The sequence below is a fragment of the Ceratotherium simum genome, chromosome 22 (genome assembly GCF_057802395.1).
Source record: "Ceratotherium simum simum isolate JZ-2026a chromosome 22, ASM5780239v1, whole genome shotgun sequence".
Lineage (NCBI taxonomy): Eukaryota > Metazoa > Chordata > Mammalia > Perissodactyla > Rhinocerotidae > Ceratotherium > Ceratotherium simum.
This window is the reverse complement of record NC_141921.1, coordinates 43,737,445-43,759,661: the sequence shown is the minus strand read 5'-3', so window position 1 is coordinate 43,759,661 and position 22,217 is coordinate 43,737,445. Positions and strand designations below refer to the sequence as shown.

At 45.6% G+C, this 22,217-nt stretch overlaps 1 protein-coding gene across 2 annotated transcripts in view; it reads left to right on the top strand.

The window, feature by feature from the left end:
• Positions 1-3,447: 3,447 nt before the first annotated feature.
• SLC25A33 (solute carrier family 25 member 33) overlaps positions 3,448-22,217 on the top strand; it is a 35,870-nt gene continuing 17,100 nt past the window's right edge. Inside the window, exons 1-2 of one of the 2 annotated variants that reach the window (XM_004425553.3) lie at positions 3,460-3,664; positions 16,817-16,996. In XM_004425553.3, the coding sequence (XP_004425610.1) occupies positions 3,609-3,664; positions 16,817-16,996 (236 nt within the window). In that variant the 5' untranslated portion in view covers positions 3,460-3,608. Of the gene's footprint in view, positions 3,665-16,816; positions 16,997-22,217 lie in introns of both variants that reach the window. The other variant, XM_087446862.1, reaches the window with a different exon arrangement.

The window sequence follows — 22,217 nt, the reverse complement described above, 5'->3', positions numbered from 1 at the left end:
TGTTGAATAAGTGGTAAGAGCAGATGTCTTTTCTTGTTGCTCATCTTAGGGTGGTGGGCAGGCAGTCTTGTACTGTTAATTATGATGTTAGCTGTAGGTTTGTTGTAGACACTCTTTACCAGGTAAAAGAATTCCTTCTTGCTCCCAGTTTGCTGAGAACTTTTTTCAGGAATGGGTGTTCAGTTTTGCCAAATGCTTTTTCTGCACCTATTGACATGATCATCTGGTTTTTCTCCTTTATTCTATTCAGATGCTGAATTATATTGATTGATTTTGTGTGGGGAGATCAGCCCTGTGCTAACATCAGCCAATCCTCCTCTTTTTTTTGCTGAGGAAGACTGGCCCTGGGCTAACATCCGTGCCCGTCTTCCTCCACTTTATATGGGAGGCCGCCACAGTATGGCTTATCAAGCAGTGCTTCGGTGTGCGCCCAGGATCCGAACAGGTGAACTCTGGGCCGCCGCAGTGGAGCGCACGCACTTAACCGCTTGGGCCACCGCGTCGGCCCCTATATTGATTGATATTTGAATGTTAAACCAACCTCTCATTCCTGGGACATATCTCACCTGGTCATGATGTAGTATGCTTTTTATACATCAGGGGATTTGATAGCTACCGTTTCACTAAAAATTTTTTATCCATTTTAATCCCTGCTGTACCCCCCAGAGCCTAGAACACTGCCTTTGAACGAGTAAACGCTCAATAAATATATGTTGAATGAATGAATGAATCAGATAGCCTCCTTAATGTGGGGGTCAAAGGATGTGAACATTTCAATATTTTGACACAAATGTCCAGACTTCCCTCTGAAAATGTTGTTCCAGTCTTCATTCCACCAACACGTACGCCAGGGAATGAAGGCTGGTGCAGCTCATTGCAATATGGCGCAGCAACACAGTCTGGTAGCCACAGCCACAGTCCCTCTGCTAAATGGTAGGGAACAGGAGAGAGAAGCACTAGATTCCCTCAGGCAAACAGTGCAGCTTCAGAGAGAAGCTGATTTCTGAGCTGGTCTCAGAGGAGGACCAGAAGGAGTCTGGCCGGCAGAGGAAGGGAACATCCCAGGCAACAGCATGTTCCAAGGCATGGAGGTATGAAAGATCATTGCATCAGACACTAACTAGCTGTGTGACCTTGAGCAAATCTGTCCCGCTTATCCATAACAAGGGAATGAAAACAACAGGGCTGCCAAACATTGTGAGTATGCAAGGAGATAATATACATGAAAGACCTTAGAAAAACTCTGACATGAAGGCAGCGTTACTATTAACAAGAAGGTGGGAGCCCTGTTTCTGTGGCCAGCACTGCCCTTCACTGACAGTCCTTGGGGAAAGAAGGCAGGAGACTGGGTGCTGCCATGGCGTCAGCAGCGTGGCTCCCAACCTCAGACACCTCTGTGAGAGAGGAGGCAAGATGCAGGGCTGCGCTCCAAGGATGGCATCTCCTCGGGTTTAAAATCCTGCCTAGACAGCAGCAGCTCCCTCCTGATTAACAGAGTCACATTAGTCTCTCCTCCCTTCCTGCTTGTGCTTCATAAATTATCTTTAGCTAAGATCAACGCTGACTTCCTAAGCAAGTAAAGCAAGGGGTTCGGGAGATGCAGAACGCATGAAGAAACTCACTTTTTTGCTTCCTGCTTGCCTTCTTTCCTTCCTTCCTTCTTTTTTCCCACATATGGAGCACTAGTCTAGTTTTTCCACCCTTCTAGGCCTGGGAGTAATGGTTTTAATATAGAATGCTCACTGTATTTGTATTTTGGATGACTGCTCCTAAGAGTTGTTTTTAAATAGTGCCAGCAATCAAATACCTAGCTCCTGTGTTTGCACACAATTTCCTTCCTACTTAAGCTCTCTTTGTGTTTACACACAGAACATCTATCAGCGTGGTCTGGTCAAGGTACTGCTTCCAACAGCTCTGGGAGATTGAAAACAAAGGGTTGGTATATTTAGTAACTGATGCCTCTGGAAGGGGATGGGAGTGGGGGGTAACAGACTGAGGGGTGGAGGGGTGGCCTGTGAGAGCAGGTAGAAGATTTTTTTGCCACAAAGTAGGTGAGAGACATGAGGTCTTGAAATCAGCAGCAGCAATGGAAAGAACACAGAGGATATGGCTTTGGGAGAATTTCAGGAGACAGAAGTGCCAGGTGGGTGATGGGCTGCTGAGAGAAAGAGAGAGAGAGAAAGAGAGAAGTCCAAGGTAACAGGAAACTTTCTTGAGTTGGTGACTGTGCCAATGGTGTTGTCACCACCAGGACAGGAAATACAAGAGGCAGAGCAGGTTTGGGGGAGGGGAAGAATGGAATGATTAGTTTAGCTCAGGACATTTATCCACTAGTTTCTTGGGCATTACTAGTGGCAGGCCCCTTGTCAGGAACAACCCTTAACAAAAGAAACAAGGTCCCTGCTCTCCTGAAGCTTACTCTCCAGGGGCAGAAGGACAGTTTATTTTTTTTAAAGAGTTTATTTATTTATTTTTCCCCCAAAGCCCCAGTACATAGTTGTCTGTCATAGCTGCACATCCTTCCAGTCGCCGTATGTGGGACGCGGCCCCAGCATGGCCGGAGGAGCGGCGCCTCGGCGCGCACCCGGGATCCGAACCCGGGCCGCCGGCAGCGGAGAGCACGCACTTAACCGCTAAGCCACGGGGCCGGCCCAGAAGGACAGTTTAAACAAATAAGTCAGCGAAGTAACTGCAGAAGCCTATGGGAGGAAATTAAATGGAGTCATGTGATAGAATACGCTGCAAGGGTGGCCGGGGAAGGCCTGCCTGTCGAAACCTGGAGGTAAGAAGATGCCAGGCTGAGTTTGACTGACAGTGACCCAAACACATACAAGTAGAGAAGCATCCTGGATATAGAACTTTGGAGCTCAGAAGTTTGCGCTGGAGATCATCAGAAAGGATAGACCAAAACACGTTTTGTAGCATATAATGCTATGTATAGAAAAATGAAAACTACATGAAATGATACTAAGGGTACACGGGGGTTTAGGCTGTTTTGATCATGTTATTTTCCCTAAGCTGGGTAGTGAGTACAGAGTCGTGAGATGTAATATGTTATTTATATGCGTTTTTGCACATCGTATCACAAAGTAAACTAAACATAGACTTGAATAAAGGGAAAAAGGCCAGGCCCAGGGTCTCGCTAGGCTTTTCCAAGCCCCGTTTCTCTCACTCCACGCGCATTGGCCCAGGCCAGCCCCGCCCAGCCGTGCGATCCTCTCCGGCCCCCGCCCCAGGCTGCGCAGTGGCCCCGCCTACGCCCGCCCGCCGGCCAATGGGCGCGCGGGGCCCGGGCCCACACCCCCGCCGCGCACCGCCCCGGGCCCGCGCCGCCACGTGACGTCACGGCTCGGCCCCCGCCACGTGACGGCCGCGCGCCGGGCTCCCGCTGGCCTCCCGGCTGGCGCCGCAGAGGCCGGTGAGGCGCCGGCGGCCACGCCGCGGAGGGCGCGGGTGGAGGGCGCCGGGCGTGGGCGCGCGCGCGTCGAGGAGGCTCCAGCGGCCGCCTGTGGGCGGCGGGGCGAGCGCAGCGGGCCACGTCGCGCATCCCTCGAGCCGCCTCGCGCCCGCGGCACCCGGCGGCGGCGGGCCTCGGAGCCGGCGCGGCCATGGCGACGGGCACTCAGCAGAAGGAGAACACGCTGCTTCACCTTTTCGCCGGCGGGTGAGCGTCCCGGCGCGCCCCTGCGCCCCCGCCCGCGGCCCTCGGTGCTGGCCTGTTGCGGGCCCTCCCTGGGCCGAAGCGCCGGCTCCCGGAGGAGGAAGTCCCGGCGGTGGGGAGGCCCGGGGGACGCGGGCCTGTCGCCCCCTCCCGGCGGCATCCCCGAAGGGTGGTTTTACCCTGCCGGTGCCGCGCTCCCACGCCCCTCCCCCTCCCCGCGGCGTCTCTAGCTTTATTTCCCTTTTAAACAGTTCGTGGCTGGTGTGACGAGTGTCGGTCGGGGGCGGTCGCCCGGGCCGCGCTGCACTTGATGTCTCTCTGCCTGGTTTCGCGTCCAGGGCCTTTTCCCGAAAGCCCGGCGTTTCAAAGCCCTGGGCCGTCTTGCTGATGCTCGGGTTGGCCGGAGAGCCCCTCAGGGGTAGTGCAGGGACGCGTTCAGAGAGTCCAGACGGCTGCAGCTGTGGGACGTCAGCAGGGGCCTGGAAAGTGCTGGCGAGCCCTCATGCTGGCCAGCAACCTGTGGGAGGGCTAATGGGGGACCTCGGGAGAAAGTGAGGTCAGGAAGATGTGTTGAAGTGCTTCTCACCTGTTGGGGGACGCGTCCAGCGTCAGAGACAACATAATTTTAAGGTGTGCCCCGTTTTGAGAGCTGCATTAGTTTGACTATCATGTACCTAATTTCTTCAGCGGAGGCAACGCTCTTTTAGGAAGGTTGGGCCGTAGCGGGGTTAGGAAGGGAGCTGATTTGTTGTTGTTCAGAAAATAGAAGTTAAAATGTTTTTGACTATTAGTATTTTTTTTTCTTTTAATACAGCCGGTCGCTTTGGGTCCTTTTGGAGTCTTCCAGATGTTTGGAGTCTCACTGGAGGACCTCACAGGCCTGGCACAGCAATTTTTAGGTGTAGGACGTTCTGCGTGAAACAATTTATTTTGGATTATCGTCTTGACTTGAGTATTTTAGTTGCAGCTTGGACTTCTACCTAGATACATTCCTTATTACAAACGAGTAATGGTTGAGAACTTATCTGTGAAAATAACTATGATGAAAGTGTTTCTGAGCTCTTTGTACTCCTTACTGTAGGTGATCACAGAGTTACAGTTTCTCTGACCAAAAATATTTGGTTGTTCTTCATAGACAGGACGAATTTCTCATTTATCTCTTCCCTTCATCTCCCTGGTGATATTTCCTGAGAGTAACACAAGGGGGGAGCATTCCTAATTAAGACAGTATATTAATTTGTCATTCTGGGGAATTTTAAACAAGTTGGCCACATTATTAAAGTCATTTCTCAAGCCAAAAAGAATAATTTTAAATGATTTTATACTCAGTGATTTTGATTTATTGTTTTTAGTAAGGTAGTCTTTTGAAAAATTCTTCGTATTCCAAACTGGGAGAGTTACATGGGGTCTGGAGCAGCCTCTGTGAGGCTTGCTACGTAATGGATTGCCCTGTCTTGATGAATCTCCCTGTGCGCCCTTCACAGTGCCCTCTGGCTGCTGATTCTCCTTCCAGAGCACCAGCCTCTTACCTTGTGATGGAGGAGACTGCAGTAGAAGGCCTGGCTAGCCTGGACTGATTAAAAAGTAGGGAGTTTATTAGGGTAGTGCCTGAGGCCGTTGTACTTAACAGCTTTGCCTCCCTTCATTAGCAGCAGTTAAGGATTACTCGCAGATATTCAAGAAAGAAAATAAATCTTGGAAAAGGATGCTTTCAGAGTAACTAATTGGATTTTGATTCATTCTCACTAGCCTAAAATATATTACTTCCATTTCTTTTAGGGAAGAACATTCAAGGAGCTGAGTATTGAAAGGGCATATCATGTAGTTAGAATTGGTCAATCCAGTGGTCCCACCTGGTCGGGTTGTTGTTGCTTTGCTCTAAGTAACTAGTTTCCATAGTTGTCAAGCTGGCATCTTTCCAAAGAACTAAATTCACTTCCTTTGAAAAGAAGTCAGAGCCCCCTTTTTTAAAATCTGTAACATTTCTCCTGTTTATTGAATTGCCATTGGAAACTATAATATCAAACAAGTTTAATGCCAGATCTAATTAATGATAGTGATTATTATATTCATAAGCCTGTTAGGCCTGATAAAAATATCGGGGCGGCCATAAATTTTTCTTTTTTTTTTTTTAAAAAAAAAGAGGGGCCAGCCCCGTGGCATAGCGGTTAAGTGCGCACGCTCCGCTGCTGGCGGCCCGGGTTCGGATCCCAGGCGTGCACCGACGCACCGCTTGTCAGCCCATGCTGTGGCAGCGTCCCATATAAAGTGGAGCTAGGTGGGCACAGATGTTAGCCCAGGGCCAGTCTTCCTCAGCAAAAAGAGGAGGATTGGCAGATGTTAGCTCAGGGCTGATCTTCCTCACAAAAAAAAAAAAGAAAAAGACAGTTTCTTGGATTTTTAGCAAAGGCAAAAATACTCCTGTATTAATCTGTAATAGTTGTCTTGTTTTTAAAACAGTGTTACTCTTGAAGAAAGACGAGGACTAGAGGAAAAACTACCCACAAACCAACACCGAGAGAAATAAGCACTTTAGAAAAAGGTTCTGGGGCAAGCCTGGTGGCATAGCCGTTAAGTTCGCAAGTTCCCTTTCGGCGGCCCAGGGTTCCCAGGTTCGAATCCTGGGTGTGGACCTACTCACCGCTCATCAAGTCATGCTGAGGCGGCATGCCACACAGAAGAGCTACAACTCTACAGCTATAATACACAACTATGTACTGGGGCTTTGGGGAGAAAAAAGAAAAAGAGGAAGATTGGCAACAGATGTTAGCACAGGGCCGATCTTCCTCAAAAAAAAAAAAAGGTGCTATGCGTGTATGTATTGTACCAAAGGTAATTTCATAGTTAATTTTAAAATAGGCTCATACTCTTTAAATTGCTTTCTTCTTAGTAATAAGTTGAGTTTTAATGGCAGCATGGTGGTGAACTCTCTTGAGTATATCCTTAGGTGATCCTTACTGTTCAGTGGTTACAATGAAGAGGCAAAGGCAGTTGCCAGTGACTGGAGTTCAGTGAGGATGTTAGAGTACTTTCCGGCAGGGCTGCCTAGCTTATTCTGATTACACAATTTCTTTCTGATCTCTCATTGCTGATTTTTTGCCATTAAAGTAACTGGACATCCTTAAGTGTACATGTGTAGTTCTCTGATTATTTCCTTAGGATAAACTATTAGAAGTACACTTGTTGAGTAAAAACACATTTTTACGGCTTTTGATACCTACACAACACATTCATAAACCATCTCAGGGTGGGTTACTTCTGCATGAGTGAACCTCATTCATTTGATGTTGATTTTTAGTGTTTTTAGGGATTCTGCTGTTTGCTGCTTTCTTCCCTCCTATCCCAAAATCTAGGTAGTGTTGTCAAAACAAAAAATGTACTCAAACAAATTTTATTGTTACTACGTAACAAAACCTGTCATTCCTTTTCTACCGTTTAAACTGGCTGTTCAAGAGACACACTGAAATCCTCTGAGATGGGCTTTCTGTGTCTAGGCTTCATGTCTGTTGAGAAAAATCCCTTCAACGTTCCCTCTCAAATGACTTGGGGGTTCTGGTTGTCCGTGTAGTGTTAGTGGTGTCCTTCACCTGCTGGACAAGCTGTAACATAGCAGGTGGTGGCTTGGGACATGTACTCAGCACCTGGAATAGCTGGACTAAGCTCTCATTATACTTAGAGGTTGATGGCCTGGATTATATGCTTTAGGTCCTGTTTTTACGGCATGACTTTTTTCTTTTGTCGTTAAATATATAGCTTGAAAGTGTATTTTAATGGGAATATGGTATATCTTTAAGATTTTAAAGTGTATAAGCCAGGATATTTTCAAAATTCAGTATTTCCCTTCTGTTGTGGACAGTTGTCACCAGGTGTACTCCCGTACCATGTATCGGCTAGTGGTTAATTTTGAAGTATTAGACACATGTTAATGTGTTTACTAGGGGAACAATGTAGAGAAGATGCAAGACATGTTTGAAATGCCTAAATTGTGATAGGACAAATATAGTGTGCACATAATATTTTATATAAGGCCTATATAGGGCTGGCTCCGTGGCTTAGCGGTTAAGTGCGTGTGCTCCGCTGCTGGCAGCCCGGCTTCGGATCCCGGGTGCGCACCGACGCACCGCTTCTCTGGCCATGCTGAGGGCGCGTCCCACATACAGCAACTAGAAGGATGTGCAACTAGAGCATACAACTATCTACTGGGGCTTTGGGGGGAAAAAATAAATAAATAAAAATCTTAAAAAAAAAAAGGCCTATGTAAATATTCTAAGAATATAAATTGATTTCATCCAGTGTATTTCATATATGTGACAAATATTTTTAAAAATTGTATGGTGTTTGGATGAAAGGTTCTCAATAGAATTTAAGTTTCATGAGGGTAGCAGCCATGTCTCTTTTCGTCACTGGTACATCTCCAGTACTGTACCAGGCACCTTACAGATGCTTAATCAATACTTGCTTAACGATTGACTAAGTGAATAAAAGGTACTGTGCATCTTACCTGAAGATATAGATTGGTGTGGCCTGTTAAATTGTCCCAAGTAAAGAGAGGCAGTACTTTGATTATTTGTGAATTATGAATGTGGTTCTGTATTAAGATTTGGTGAAGCTGTATTGGCATAAGGTAATATTATTTCGGTTTTGTATATTTGTGACAGGTACTCATTCTGTTCAGGTTCAGAAAGCACTATACTGAGTTTTTATTCATTCAGGGTGCTATTTTAAATTTTCTTTCCAAATGAGAGAGAATACAGGAAATAGCATCTAAAGGATAATCAGCTGCATCAAAAACTATGCATTTTGCTTTCACTGAGTGAATACAGAATTTGCATAATCAAAATCTTCTAAGCCTTATGCCAGGTATTCAGATAAAACATTCCAGAAAATTATAGTACATACAAGGAGGCACTAGTATTTTTCAAGTAGTGACTAAAGCGTAGCAGATGAAAAGGAGAAACTACCAAATGCTCCAAAGGTTAGGGTTCCAGAGTGTCTGGCAGTATCATCTCTTGGTAGAATCCATGTTGTAGGTAATGTATAAACTGTGCATCTGGAAACCAGGTTACTGTCAGCTGGGTAGCGATTGTAATAAAGAGCACATTGGTCTTGGCTTTAGTGCCTAAAATGAGTGTATGTATGTAAATGTATAGAAAACAGAGGTTCTTGTTGAAGACACCTAGTTTTAAAAATTATCTTTGTTGCTTGAAATTCAGAGTTAAAAGGTAAAAATTTGTGTGCATAATTTAAAAATTTTAAGTCTGATCACATAAAGGTAGTAGGAAAAAATCCGGTGTCTGTGTTATAGTAGTAATAGCCTAGCTTTGTTCTGCTGTAAACTGGAGGAGGGGAGCCTAATCCACGGGGGAAAAAATCAAGCAAGCCCTCTGTGGATAAAAAGATAAAGTTAAGTGTATTTTCCTATGAAAACACCAGACTTCAGTTCTGAGCAGGAAGAATGAGAAAAGGTAGAGAATAGGGGGAGGGGACTTTTTCCAGAAAAGGAACAAGTAGTAAAAGCGGGAAAAGGCGCAGAAAAATCCAGGTAATAGATTTGTTAGGAAATTGGGCAAACAGATTTCAAAGAGTGACTGTCTCCCGTGACTGCTCTTAGACATGTAATCTGACCACTGCTTGTGGCCTTTCTGCGGCTCTGTTCAAACCCTTTGGACAGTTTCGCTGAATGGAATATCACACAGAGAATTATCTCTGGACTTCGGCATCAGTGGCTAGTACTACCTTAGGAGTGAAATTAAATTAATATCCAGGGAGTTTCCTCATAGCTTTTAGAAACCTAGCCTACCAGAAAACCAGTCCTAACTGCTTTTTGGAAGATTATTGATAATAGTAAAAACCTTTAAGTGCTTTCTTGAAAAGCTTGGGTGTAAATTTTTTTTTGACCAGGCTCAAGTTCACTTCCTACTGACTTGATTATTGGCACATACACCTGAATTCTAGAGAGAGAACAGGCTTAGGTGAGGGCTTATCTAAATAGCTTAACAGTGTCCCTATAGGACCCCCGCCATGACTGCTCTGCCTTCCAGAGATATCTGCTTGATTCCAAGGTTGGTTCCTGCATGAACACAAAAAGGCTGCCAGCAGCTCCCAGTGTTTCCACCATTGAACAAGTCTTGAGCTTAACTGTGACTGGACCAACTTGGACGTGCACCTGTCTCTAAACCAGTCATTGCTCCCAGGGGAATTGTGCTGCTTGTCTTGGGCTGAATCTTGTGCCCATCTCTGAACAGGTGGTGTAGCAATGTGGAAGGTCTTATGTCGATTGAGTCGGGGCTAAAACTAGAAATAGGTTCAATCCCACCCAAACTGTATGGCTTAAGAAATTTGGGATCTTGTCAAGATAGAGGAAGAGGGGAATGGATGCTGGGGAGGCAACCAGCAATGCCCTCCACATTTGTTGTGCTGCTTTCAAATATATCGTCCATTGTATTGATCTAGAGCAAGGTTTCTCAACCTTGGCCAGATACTTACTTGTTTAGGGGGCAGGGCTGTCCTGTGCATTGTAGGATGTTTAGCAGCATCCCTGGACCACTAGATGCTGGTACCCCCTCCCCCAGCTTCAACAACCAAAAATGTCTCCAGACATTTCCAAATGTCACTGGGGTGGGGGAAAATTGTCCCGGTTGACAACCACTGTTCTAGAATAGTGGCCTTCAAACTTCGAGCACACAGCCCTACCATTAAAATGTTTGTGCATATCCCCATGTATATTTATATTACCCTATTAATTTTATACGTTTTATAAAACATGTACACAAAATAGAAATTAAATGGTGAAGATTATAAATATAAAATGAAATTTTATTTCTTTTTTTCTTCCTTTTTTTTTTTATTGTGAAATTTTTGTTGACATTATTGTTTGTCAGTCACCATATAAGTGTATCCCTCCACCCCTTGTGCCCACCCCCCACTCCCCTAGCCCCTGGTTGAAATTTTATTTCTTTCTGTAGTAGTGTCTTCCTGTATGCCCATGGATCGTTGTGCACACCTTTTAGAGTATGTCCCCCACTTTGGAGATTAGTGGTCTAAAATATGGTCTAAATAATTCAATCAGAATTAGTTTCCTGACTGTGATGCCAGAGCCATGTCACCATATAACTGGATGTTGAACGGACTTTTCCTGTTGGCTGAGCATGGGCTGCTCAGGCCCTCAGGTGAACCAGGAGGAGCCTACATTCTGCCTGACTACCACTGACCATTCACTCCGGACTCTACAGTATATGCAGAGCAGGAAGGTTATAGTTGTCAGTGTTGTGGCATGTGGATTGTTGAGAGAGGCTTTTCCTGTCCCTGTCTCCTTCCCAGTCCCCAACCGCTACTGGTCTGGGCTGATTGAGGGGACTTGTGAGGCCGAGAGACAGGTAGCTTGCTCTGTGGCCAGAGGCTTCCTGCAAGTGGGAGGCTGCTGCATCAGCCCGTGCCAGCAGGATGAGAAGGGACTGGGGTGGTGTGCTTGAGAAGGACATGGGGGTGACTTCCTACGAGTGCCAATCTTGTTGCCTTGTGGCAGGCGTGGAAGGATACTAGTGGGTCCCTTTGGCTTGGTGTCAAGGAGCTTGGGGACCAGAGGAAGGAAAGGCACCTAGTGCTGCTCACAGGGTTCCCAGGCCAAGTAAGGCTGAAAGGAGATTGGGGGATGGACTACTGGTGGGATCAATACGGGGGTTCCCAGTGTTGGTCTCTTGGGGAGATTGAACACCACCCCAAGGAGGCCTGTGCACTGTCTACACTGAAATCATAACATTTGCTGAGGCCACCGATATAATACACACAAGACAGACCATTTACATAAGAGTGTTTCTCTCATCCCTGTCCTCATGCCCAGAGAACCCTAAAAGGAAGGAAAGAGAAAGAGCATACCATGTCCCCTCATCACACCAAGTCCCCTCAAGCCACATGTCTGGCTGGCAGTGGTGGAGGGAAGTTTTGAATCAAATTTGAGGTGAAGTTTTATTTATTTTATTATTTTATTTTGTTTTATTTTTTTGTGAGAAGATCAGCCCTGAGCTAACATCTGCCAATCCTCCCCTTTTTGCTGAGGAAGACTGGCCCTGGGCTAACATCCATGCCCATCCTCCTCCACTTTACATGAGATGCCGCCACAGCATGGCCTGACAAGCAGTGCGTCGGTGCGTGCCCGGGATCCAAACCGGTGAACCCCAGGCCACCACAGCAGAGCCCGCGCACCTAACTGCTTGCGCCACCGGGCTGGCCCCGAGGTGAAGTTTTAGACGGGACTGAATTTGAAAAACTGAGCTACCGGAAAGTCCTGGAATCTGCTGGTAACTCCATTGATAGGAAAGAGGGGATTCAGTGGAGCAGGGCTGAGAAGCAGTGATGGGGGAGGGCTGGCGGACAGAGCGACTGTCTCTCCCCTTTCTGAACGGAGACTCTGGAAAAGCTTGGTTAATAAATTCTGCAGAGTCAAGGCAGATCGGGCTTCATCTGAGCTGTTGACCACGGTTAGGAGCCAGGCTGGTATTGAAGGTCTTCTTGTATTGAAGAATTGAGGATTGACCAGAAACTTTTTTCTACAAAGAATATAATTTGTTGTACTCTCTCTTTTTTTTTTTTTTTTTTTTGTGTGTGGGGGGGAGAAAGATCAGCCCTGAGCTAACATCTATGCCAAGAGGAAGACTGGCCCTGAGCTAACATCTGTGCTGATCTTCCTCCACTTTATGTGGGAGGCCGCCACAGCATGGCCTGACAAGCAGTGCATTGGTGCGCGCCAGGGATCCGAACCCTGGCTGCCAGCAGCGGAGCGCGCGCACTTAACCGCTACGCCACGGGGCCGGCCCTAATTTGTTGTACTCTTAAGTGCTTTGGACCCAACATGACTAAATACTTTTAGAAAAATTTGGAAAGCCAATCTAGAGAAGTCAGTGTTTTGATTCATATTGTCTTCTCAGACTGGTGAATGTGTTGGTTCATGGAGAAAGAAAAAGAAGTGGGCTGAAAGATACTTTAAAATTCTGTATGAATTTGGACATTTTAGTTTAATATCAGAACTTGTTTTCTTCTAATTAAGAGTATTTTAGTGAATATGTATCCAGCACAGCTTGATTTAAAATATCCTTTGGACATTTTTCATCCAAGATTTTTTCCTAGTAGGGGCTTACCTACTGACTAGTAACTTTCTACCATGGTTCACAGTTTGCAGTGTTGTCCCATTTTTCAGTTGTTTCCTGTGACGCCGTGAGGCAGCGTCATCCCAGTCTTGTAGAAGGGGCGCCTGAGCCTTTGAGGGCCTTGGCTGGTGCCCCGGCCATGGTCTAGAAGGCCGGGGCCTTTTCCCCACTCCTGCCACAGGCGCAGTGTGCAACATACAGGAAAGTGACTGTGGTGGTGTGTGGCTTGCCACCCTCCAAGGTCACCGACTTCTGTCAGTAGGACCTGTGCTTTGTCAGGCCAGCGTACCGTCTTGTAGGTCATGGGATCAGTGACAGATCTGGAGGACAGTTGGCCAGAGTAGGAGTGCCTCTGACGTGGGGACAAAGCAGAGGTGGTTGACTGTGTCATGTTTGAACATGTTGACTTTCTGATGAAAGAATTTACCCAGAAGCTCTACTTTTTCAGTGACATGGCGTCATGTTATTGAACGTCAATAGATTTCAGATATTTCTTTATCTTACTCTGTGGCATGTAAGTTTTCCACTGTTTTACTTTTTAAGCATGTAATTATTGTGATAGATAAGAGTAATTTATTTTGTGTGACTAGACGTGGTAGTTATTTTTGAACTTGTCTTTATATAAACACTCCCCATTATATCCCATTTTCTTTTTTTTTTTTTTTGTGAGGAAGATCAGGGCTGAGCTAACATCCGATGCCAATCCTCCTCTTTCTTTGCTGAGGAAGACTGGCCCCGGGCTAACATCCGTGCCCATCTTCCTCCACTTTATATATGGGACGCCGCCACAGCATGGCTTGACAAGCAGTGCGTCAGTGCGCACCCGGGATCTGAACCGGCGAACCCAGGGCCGCTGCAGTGGAGCGCGTGCACTTAACTGCTTGCACCACCAGACCGGCCCCGTTTCCTTTTTTTAAATGCAAATTTTGCTAATTTTATTTATTTATTTATTTTTGCTGAGGAAGATTCACTCTGAGGTAACATCTGCTGCCAGTCTTCTTTTTGTATGTGGGCTGCCATCACACCATGGCCACTGACAGATGAGTGGTGTAGGTCCACGCCCAGAAACTGAACCTGGGCCACCGAAGCGGAGCCAAACTTAACCACTAGGCCACCGGGGCTGGCCCTCCCATTTTCTTTAGATATATTCTAGTGCTTAGAGCAAATTATACAGACCAACATTCATTTAGGCTCACAATTTTTCTTTTTTTTTTTTATAATTATTTATTTTTTATTTTTTCCCCAAAGCCCCAGTAGATAGTTGTATGTCATAGCTGCACAGCCTTCTAGTTGCTGTATGTGGGACGTGGCCTCAGCATGGCTGGAGAAGCGGTGCGTCGGTGCGCACCCGGGATCCGAACCCAGGCGGCCAGCAGCGGAGTGCGTGCACTTAACCGCTAAGCCACGGGGCCGGCCCAGCTCACAATTTTTCTTGATACGATAGGGCACATTAGAGTTTTAAAGTCCTGGTTGTCTAATCAACAATTTTCCATTCTGAGTGTGAATATAAATAGTCTAACTTAGCTAACAAAACTATACATAGTACCTATCTTTCCATAATACTCCTGAAGAGGACACCTTAGTCACTATACTAAAGAACACACTTTGGAGACACAGGGTCTGTCTGGATTTGGGTTTCAGTTTAGACACTTAGCTGCCTCTGTGACTTTGAGAAAGTGTATCACCTCACTGAGACCCAGGTTCTCCATCTGTAAAGTAGGAGTTATGCTGCCTTAAATGATGGTTGGTTCATGTGTCAAGTCCTTCCTGCCATCCTACCTTCGCGTTCTGACTGTGACCCGCTACGTTGCTTTTGTGGTTGGTAGGCTTTGGCCCACAGTTCAGAACACACTGTGTAGATAAACAGCTCAATTTAGGGTATATTATCATCATCACTTTTTTTGTGTGTGAGGAAGATTGGCCCTGAGCTAACATGTTGCCAGTCTTCCTCTTTTTGCTTGAGGAAGATTGGCCCTGAGCTAACATCTGTGCCAGTCTTCCTCTATTTTCTGTGTGGGATGCCTGCCACAGCATGGCTTGATGAGCGGTGCATAGGTCCGCGCCCAGGATCTGAACCCTCAAACCCTGGGCCACCGAAGCGGAGTGCGCGAACCTAACCGCTACGCCACCAGGCCATTTTAAAGCAGGTTTAATAGCCTGCTTAATTTTGGCTTAATAGCCAAAAATGGCTCTTTTCCTCTCCTCCCCTCTCTTCCCACCCCCCTCATCTGTACATTTCATTCTCTTTTTCTGACATTCAGATTCCTCGTGGTAAATTGAGGCTAAATAGTTCCTACGTCATAGGCTTGTTGGAGGATTGAGTGCTTATAAAATAATCAGTCAGTGGCAGTGGTGCTATTATTTAAATCGATAGCTTCTAGCTCTTAGTTATCAGGATTTTACCTGCTCTGTGGAACTTTGGGCTCCTGATTTTAAAATACTGCATGGAGATTCTTCTTCATTCCTTACCTCAGGGTCTGTGTTAGGTGCTGGGTTTGCTCGCTTCCGGATTTCCCGCACCTGCGTCTTATGGAGCAGGGAAGTGAATAGATTCTCTATTTGCAGGGCCCTTCCTTCCTTCCTGTTGTTACTTTTCAATCCAGGATACTGGTGCTGTATTATTTATTGAACTACCTGTTGTGTGCCAGGTACCATACTCTAAGTGCAAGAATACATGAATACACAGCCCCTCCCTGCAGGGAGCTCCCGGTCCCTTGGGAGAGTCGGCCTGTGATGGATGGTAGACAGTAAGTGCTGTTTTCAAACATTTAGACATTTTTCAAACATAAAAGACATTCACCTTGAAATCCCAATTTAATAATTCCTTTGCTTAACAAATATTGTTGTGAACTTGTCAGTCCTGACACCAGGGATACAAAGATGAATAAGACTCAGGTCCTGACCTTGAATGTTTTTCAGAGTGGAACGTATTGCTGGTGGTGTGGGAGTGGCTTTAGATGGTACATGACATTGTTAATTATAACCAGTCCATCAAACATGCAATTTCATGGATATTATTGTTTAAGAAAAGATGGAACTAGGTATTTTAGAATAAATGAGTTGTCTTTTTTTTTTCTTTATAATTTTTATTTATTTATTTTTCCCCCAAAGCCCCAGTAGATAGTTGTATGTCATAGCTGCACATCCTTCTAGTTGCTGTATGTGGGACTTGGCCTCAGCATGGCCGGAGAAGCGGTGCCTTGGCGCCCGGGATCCGAACCCGGGCCGCCAGCAGTGGAGCGCGCGCACCCAACCACTAAGCCACAGGGCCGGCCCTAAATGAGTTGTCTTAAAGAAAAATACTTAAATTTTTAATTCAGGTAATATTTTGATATAAACAAATTGTAAAGGGTAGTTAGGGGAGCCCCGACCCAGAGAGACAGTGTGACTAATGAAGACACGGAGGTTGAATTGATTAGTTCTGACTGAGGGAAACACAAGGACTTAGTCCTTAAAGGTAAGCTTTAGTTTAATTTTCGATGGAATCCAAATTAATCCAATTTTAATAGTCTGTGTTGTAGTAAGCATTGATCTTCAAAATACATAGTAGCATTACCCGAATAACTATTTTGTTTGACTGTGAAAAGATGCGTTTTCTAGAATATTCATTGCAACATGGTAGTGAAATTGGAAATGACATGAATGTCTAACAGTGGGAAATTGGTTAAAATATTATACATCGATACAGAGGAATAGTGTGCAGCCATCACAAATAATGTAGGTGTGTATAGTGACATGGAAAGACATTCACAATATCTAGATAAGTGGGAAAAAAAGGTGAGGTTAAAAAGTCAGTAATAAAAACCCCAAAGGATGTACTAGCACATTAACAGTGGTTATCTCTTTAGCTGCTGGGATTTCAACTAATTTTTTTTTTACCTTCCGGTATGTTCTAATTATGAAATGAACATAGGTACCTTTTTTTTTTAATAGGGAAAAGTTAAATTTCACATTTCATTTGTGTAGAGGATGGTGTAGCTTTCTGATCCTGCTGTGATTTCTTTCCTTACAGGTGTGGGGGCACAGTTGGTGCTATTTTCACTTGTCCACTAGAAGTCATTAAGACGAGGTTGCAGTCTTCAAGACTAGCTCTTCGGACAGTCTATTATCCTCAGGTTCATCTGGGGACCATTAGTGGAGCTGGGATGGTGAGACCAACAGCAGTGACACCTGGACTTTTACAGGTTCTGAAGTAAGTGCAGTCCCCAGTCCCCACTCCCGGCCCCACTGTCAATGTTTATCAAGCCCATCAGGTGGATATTCTGTTTTTACAGCCTGTGTCCAAACTTAGAAATCAGGTTTCTGTACCAGTACCTTTGAACCCTGACCTTGCTCCTTTGGCAACAGGGCTCCCGGTGTGCATGTGGTCACCGTCCAGGGACGGTTAAAGTAACGTAGCGGGCCGGTCCCGTGGCTTAGCGGTTGGGTGAGCGCGCTCCGCTGTTGGCGGCCCGGGTTCGGATCCCGGGCGTGCACCGACGCACCGCTTCTCCGGCCATGTTGGGGCCGCGTCCCACATGCAGCGGCTGGAATGGATGTGCAGCTACGACATACAACTATCTGCTGGGGCTTTGGGGGAAAAATAAATAAATAAAATCTTTAAAAAAAAAAAAAAAAAGTAACGTAGCAAAGCAAACCAGAAATCCGTGTTTAAATTGTTGCATCAAGGTGTTGTTCTTGCCCAGAATCTTTGAGGGCTCACAAGAAGATGTGGGGTGGTAGAATGAAATTAAAAACTTAAAAATTGCACAAGAGAAGGGTTGTGAATATTTTAAGAGGAAGTAATATGGAAACAAAATGTTTTAATTTTTTACTTTTTATTTGGAAATACTTTTACATTTATAGAAAAGTTGCAATATATATTTAGTAAAGTTTTTGTTTTTTAGATTTTTGTTTCATACCTAGGCTATCAGCCTAATTTATTGTTTTTACTGCATTAAAAAGTCTCATTTGCTTACAAAGTAGCTAAATATTCATAAGTTGAATTGGGCTTATCAGTCTCTGTGCTTAAGGCAAAATCAGGAATTCAGGAGTGTGCTTGACAATCAATGTCTGCGCTTTAGCTTGGGGCCTTGTACTTTAAAAGAGATGTTCAGTAAATGATAGTTGAATTTAACTACTTATGATATTCAGATCTCTGAAACTTATCATTGGAGAAGGGTGTGTTCGAGAAAGACGTTGCTAGTTATCAGTGTAGGTGTTTAGTTTAACCACAACACTTGGCACTATGGACAGAGTTCAGTCACCTTTTAGATAAGGTAGAATGAATTGGAAAGTGCTTAATTTATTTTTAGGTACGTTTTGTTTGTAAACCCTACTTACGAGTCACCCAGGCATCCATGCCAAACGTGTACGAAGGTGCATCTGAGCTGGTTGAGCAAAACTGGACAGAAAAGTAGCTGTGAGGGCAAGGTCCCAAGTGAGAGAATCAGAAGCCCAGCTAGAGAAAGAGGAGGCTGGTACCCAAGACTCCGGGAGAATCACTTTTTTAAATTAAACACTGAGAAGGGGAGTGAAGACACAGAGGGCGGGAGGTCAGGGATGGGCCCAGGAGCGAGAGACACAGAGATGGGAGGCACACTCGATCTCAGTGAGGAGAGAGTTGGGCCTGTGGCCTCAAAAAGACGTGGCTGTGAAACCCCCCAGCCTGGTTTGCCTTTTTATACATTTAGGCAGCAGCAGAGTCTCAAATGACACCGTTCTTCTGAGGAACGTAGAGTACTTGGGACATAATGAAACAGACAGGTAATTCGCCAACTTTACTAACATCCAAAATGAACTTCCTGTCACCTGCTTACCACATACCTGGTGACTAGTGGATTTATATTTACTGTAACTGGAAAACTGTTACCACAAGTTGTGAGTGTCAACAGGGCCATGCCTGTAAGGTCAACACGGTAAATGGGAATGTTTCTCTAGTTCAAGTTTTTTAGAATGCGTGTTCTACATCTCCAGCAAATCTCTCTCTCTATATTTCCCCTCCAATTAGGACAATTGTTTATTAAAATGTAAATCAAAGAACAAAAGCCTCTCTATCTTTTACGATACGCTAACAGGGCTGGCCCTGTGGCTTAGCGGTTAATTGCGCGCTCCGCTGCTGGCGGCCCGGGTTCAGATCCCGGGCGCGCACCAACGCACCGCTTCTCCGGCCATGCTGAGGCCGCGTCCCACATGCAGCAACTAGAAGGATGTGCAGCTATGACATACAACTATCCACTGGGGCTTTGGGGGAAAAAATAAATAAAAATAAAAAAATTAAAATACGCGAACAATGCCCACACCACAATACATAGAAGACAACCCATTTCCACTGTGGATCTGCAGCAGTCATTGCTTAATGCAGCCACAGCCACACAATAATGAGACATCACTTATGAATACTTATGAATACTTTCTAAAACCATTTATTCTATATTCACATCAAAATATAAATAATGGAATTATTAAGTAAAATTTTGGTCATAATGATATCTTATTGGTAGGGACCAGACCGGCCCGGTGGCGTAGTAGTTAAGTTCACGCACTCTGCTTCAGCGGCCCAGGGTTTGCTGGTTCGGATCCCGGGCATGGACCTATGCACCAGGCCATGCTGTGGAGGCATCCTACATACAAAGTAGAGGAGGATGGGCACAGATGTTAGCTCAGAGGCAATCTTCCTCAAGGAAAAAGAGGAAGATTGGCCACAGACGTTAGCTCAGGGCCAATCTGCCTCACCAAAAAAAAAAGTATTTGTAAAGTGGCGTTTTTCACCCAAGAGCTGTTTTATTAAGGTTTATTTCCTCGGCTTGATATATAAACGTTTTTAAGATTGTCAGCTGAAATTTAATAGCTTTCAAGTTAAAAAATGACTGCAGTCATGCGTTGCATAACGATGGGATGCTTTCTGAGAAATGCGTCGTTAGGCAGTTTTGTTGTGTGAACATCATAGAGTATGCCTACACAAACCTAGGTAGTATAGCCTATACACACCTAGGCTATATGTTACTAATCTTATGGGACCGCCATCATACATGTGGTCCATCGTTTGGTCTGTCATTGACCGAAACGTCATTTTATGCAGCACGTGACTACTTTTATGGAGTATTATTTCATTGCTTTTTCACAGCCCTATGAGATTAGCCCTCAGGTGTGGTATTACCCCTATTTTATAGATGAGGAAATGCAAATTAGGTGTTAAATGACTTACTCAAGGTCATTTTTAATCTATATTCACCTATTTCTGGGAAAGATTTGAAGCCGCTAAGAGGAAACCACAGACCTCCAGCGCAGGCTCCGCTGCTGCTGCTTTGCCCTGGAGACCACTGCAGTTCCCAGCTCAGAGACTTCTAGGACCTGGCTCTCTTGCCTTGCTGGCTGCTGCTGCTCTTTCCTTTGCTGAGTCTCCAACCTGACAACCTCTTTTTTGTGTGAGGGAGATCAGCCCTGAGCTAACATCCATGCTAATCCTCCTCTTTTGCTGAGGAGAGCCGGCCCTGAGCTAACATCCATTGCCAATCCTCCTCGTTTTTTTTTTTCCCCAAAGCCCCAGGAGATAGTTGTATGTCATAGTTGCACATCCTTCTAGTTGCTGTATGTGGGACACGGCCTCAGCATGGCTGTACAAGCGGTGCGTCGGTGCGCGCCCGGGATCCGAACCCGGGCCGCCAGTAGTGGAGCGCGAGCACTTAACCGCTAAGCCGTGGAGCCGGCCCCCTGACAACCTCTTGATGTTGGAGGGCCCCACGGCTCGGGCCTTGGCCCTCTCCTCTAGCTACAGCCCCTCCTTCAGAGATCACATTTAGTGTCATGGCTTTAAATACGTTCTGTAAGCTGACAGCCTTTCTCCTCTGAGCCTTGCACTTTACGTCCAGCTGTCTGTGACATCTCATCTTGGCATTCAAAGCGTAACTTGTGCAAAACTGAACTCCCTAAAACCTGCTGCTCCTGGAGTCTTCTCTTTGTCAGTTAAAAGCAACTCCATCCTTTCTGCTGTGCAGGTCTAAAGCCTCAGAAATAAGATCCAAGGATGGATCTACAGTAAACTCTAACTCTGCCTCCAAAATACATACAGAATCTGACCGCTTTTCACTACTTCCTCCACTGCTCTCCTGGTGGAAGCCACCATATGTCACCTGTGTTACTGAATTAGCTTCCTACCTGGTCTGAGACATTGCTCGCCCTCCATCCTCAGTCTCTTCCCAGCAGAGCAGCCGGAGAATCGTCTGCTCAGATCCCTCCAGGGACTACCGCCTCCCTCCGAGTAAAAGCCAGTGCTGTCCCTGCAGCCGACCAGTCTCTACACAGCTGTCACTCCTCCCATTACTTCTCTGACTTCGTGTCCTGGTCTTTGCCCTCCCACACCGCTTCAGCTACACTGGCCTCCTTGCTGTCCCTTTAAAAGACCGGAACATTGGAACATTCCACTGCAGGGCCTTTGTACTGGGCATTATCTGCATGACTGGTTCCTAATTGTCACTTTTGCAGGAAGGCCCTGCAGTGACCGTGCTCTTTAATCCTCCCCCATGCCTCATCCCTCCTTCCTGCTTTATGTTTATTCACAGCTCTTACCTCCATCCAGCATACAGGGTAGTTTACTTATTTATATGGCTTATTTTCTCTCCCTGCCCCCACCAGAATGGAAGTTCCTTGGAGGCAGGGACTTTGATTTGTTTTGATCAGTGAGGTATCCCCAAGCGACTAGAATGCTGCTCATCACATAGCAGCTATTCAGTACAAATAGAGTGAATGGATGAATTTGGTTTGCTTTTTGGGTGAAGATTGGCCCTGAGGTAATATCTGTTGCCAGTCTTCCTCTTTTTGCTTGAAGAAGATTGACCCTGAGCTAACATCTGTGCCAGTCTTCCTCTATTTTGTATGTGGGATTCCTCCACAGCATGGCTTGATGAGCGGTGTGTAGGTCCGCGCCAGGGATCCAAACCTGAGAACCCAAGCCGCCAAAGCAGTGTGTGTGAACTTAACCACTTTGCCACTGCACTGGCCCAGAATGGATGAATCTTGGCACATCAGTAAGATATTGCATATAAAGAGCTTAACACACACCCCTCTCCCTGCCATGTTAATAATAAAAATTAGCTGCTGTCATAATATGTACTTTCTGTACTTTTTTTTTTTTTTTAAAGATTTTATTTATTCATTTTTTTTCCCCCCAAAGCCCCAGTAGACAGTTGTATGTCATAGGTTCACATCCTTCTAGTTGCTGTACGTGGGACTCGGCCTCGCGTTGGACGGAGAAGTGGTGCCTTGGGGCGCGCCCGGGATCCAAACCCGGGCCGCCAGCATCAGAGCGCACGCACTTAACCGCTAAGCCACGGAGCCGGCCCTCTGTACTTTTTAAACGTAAGATTTATAGCTGAGTTTCTTAGTAGCCAAGGCAAAAAGGGGAATATCATATTACATAATTCTCATCTGAAAGC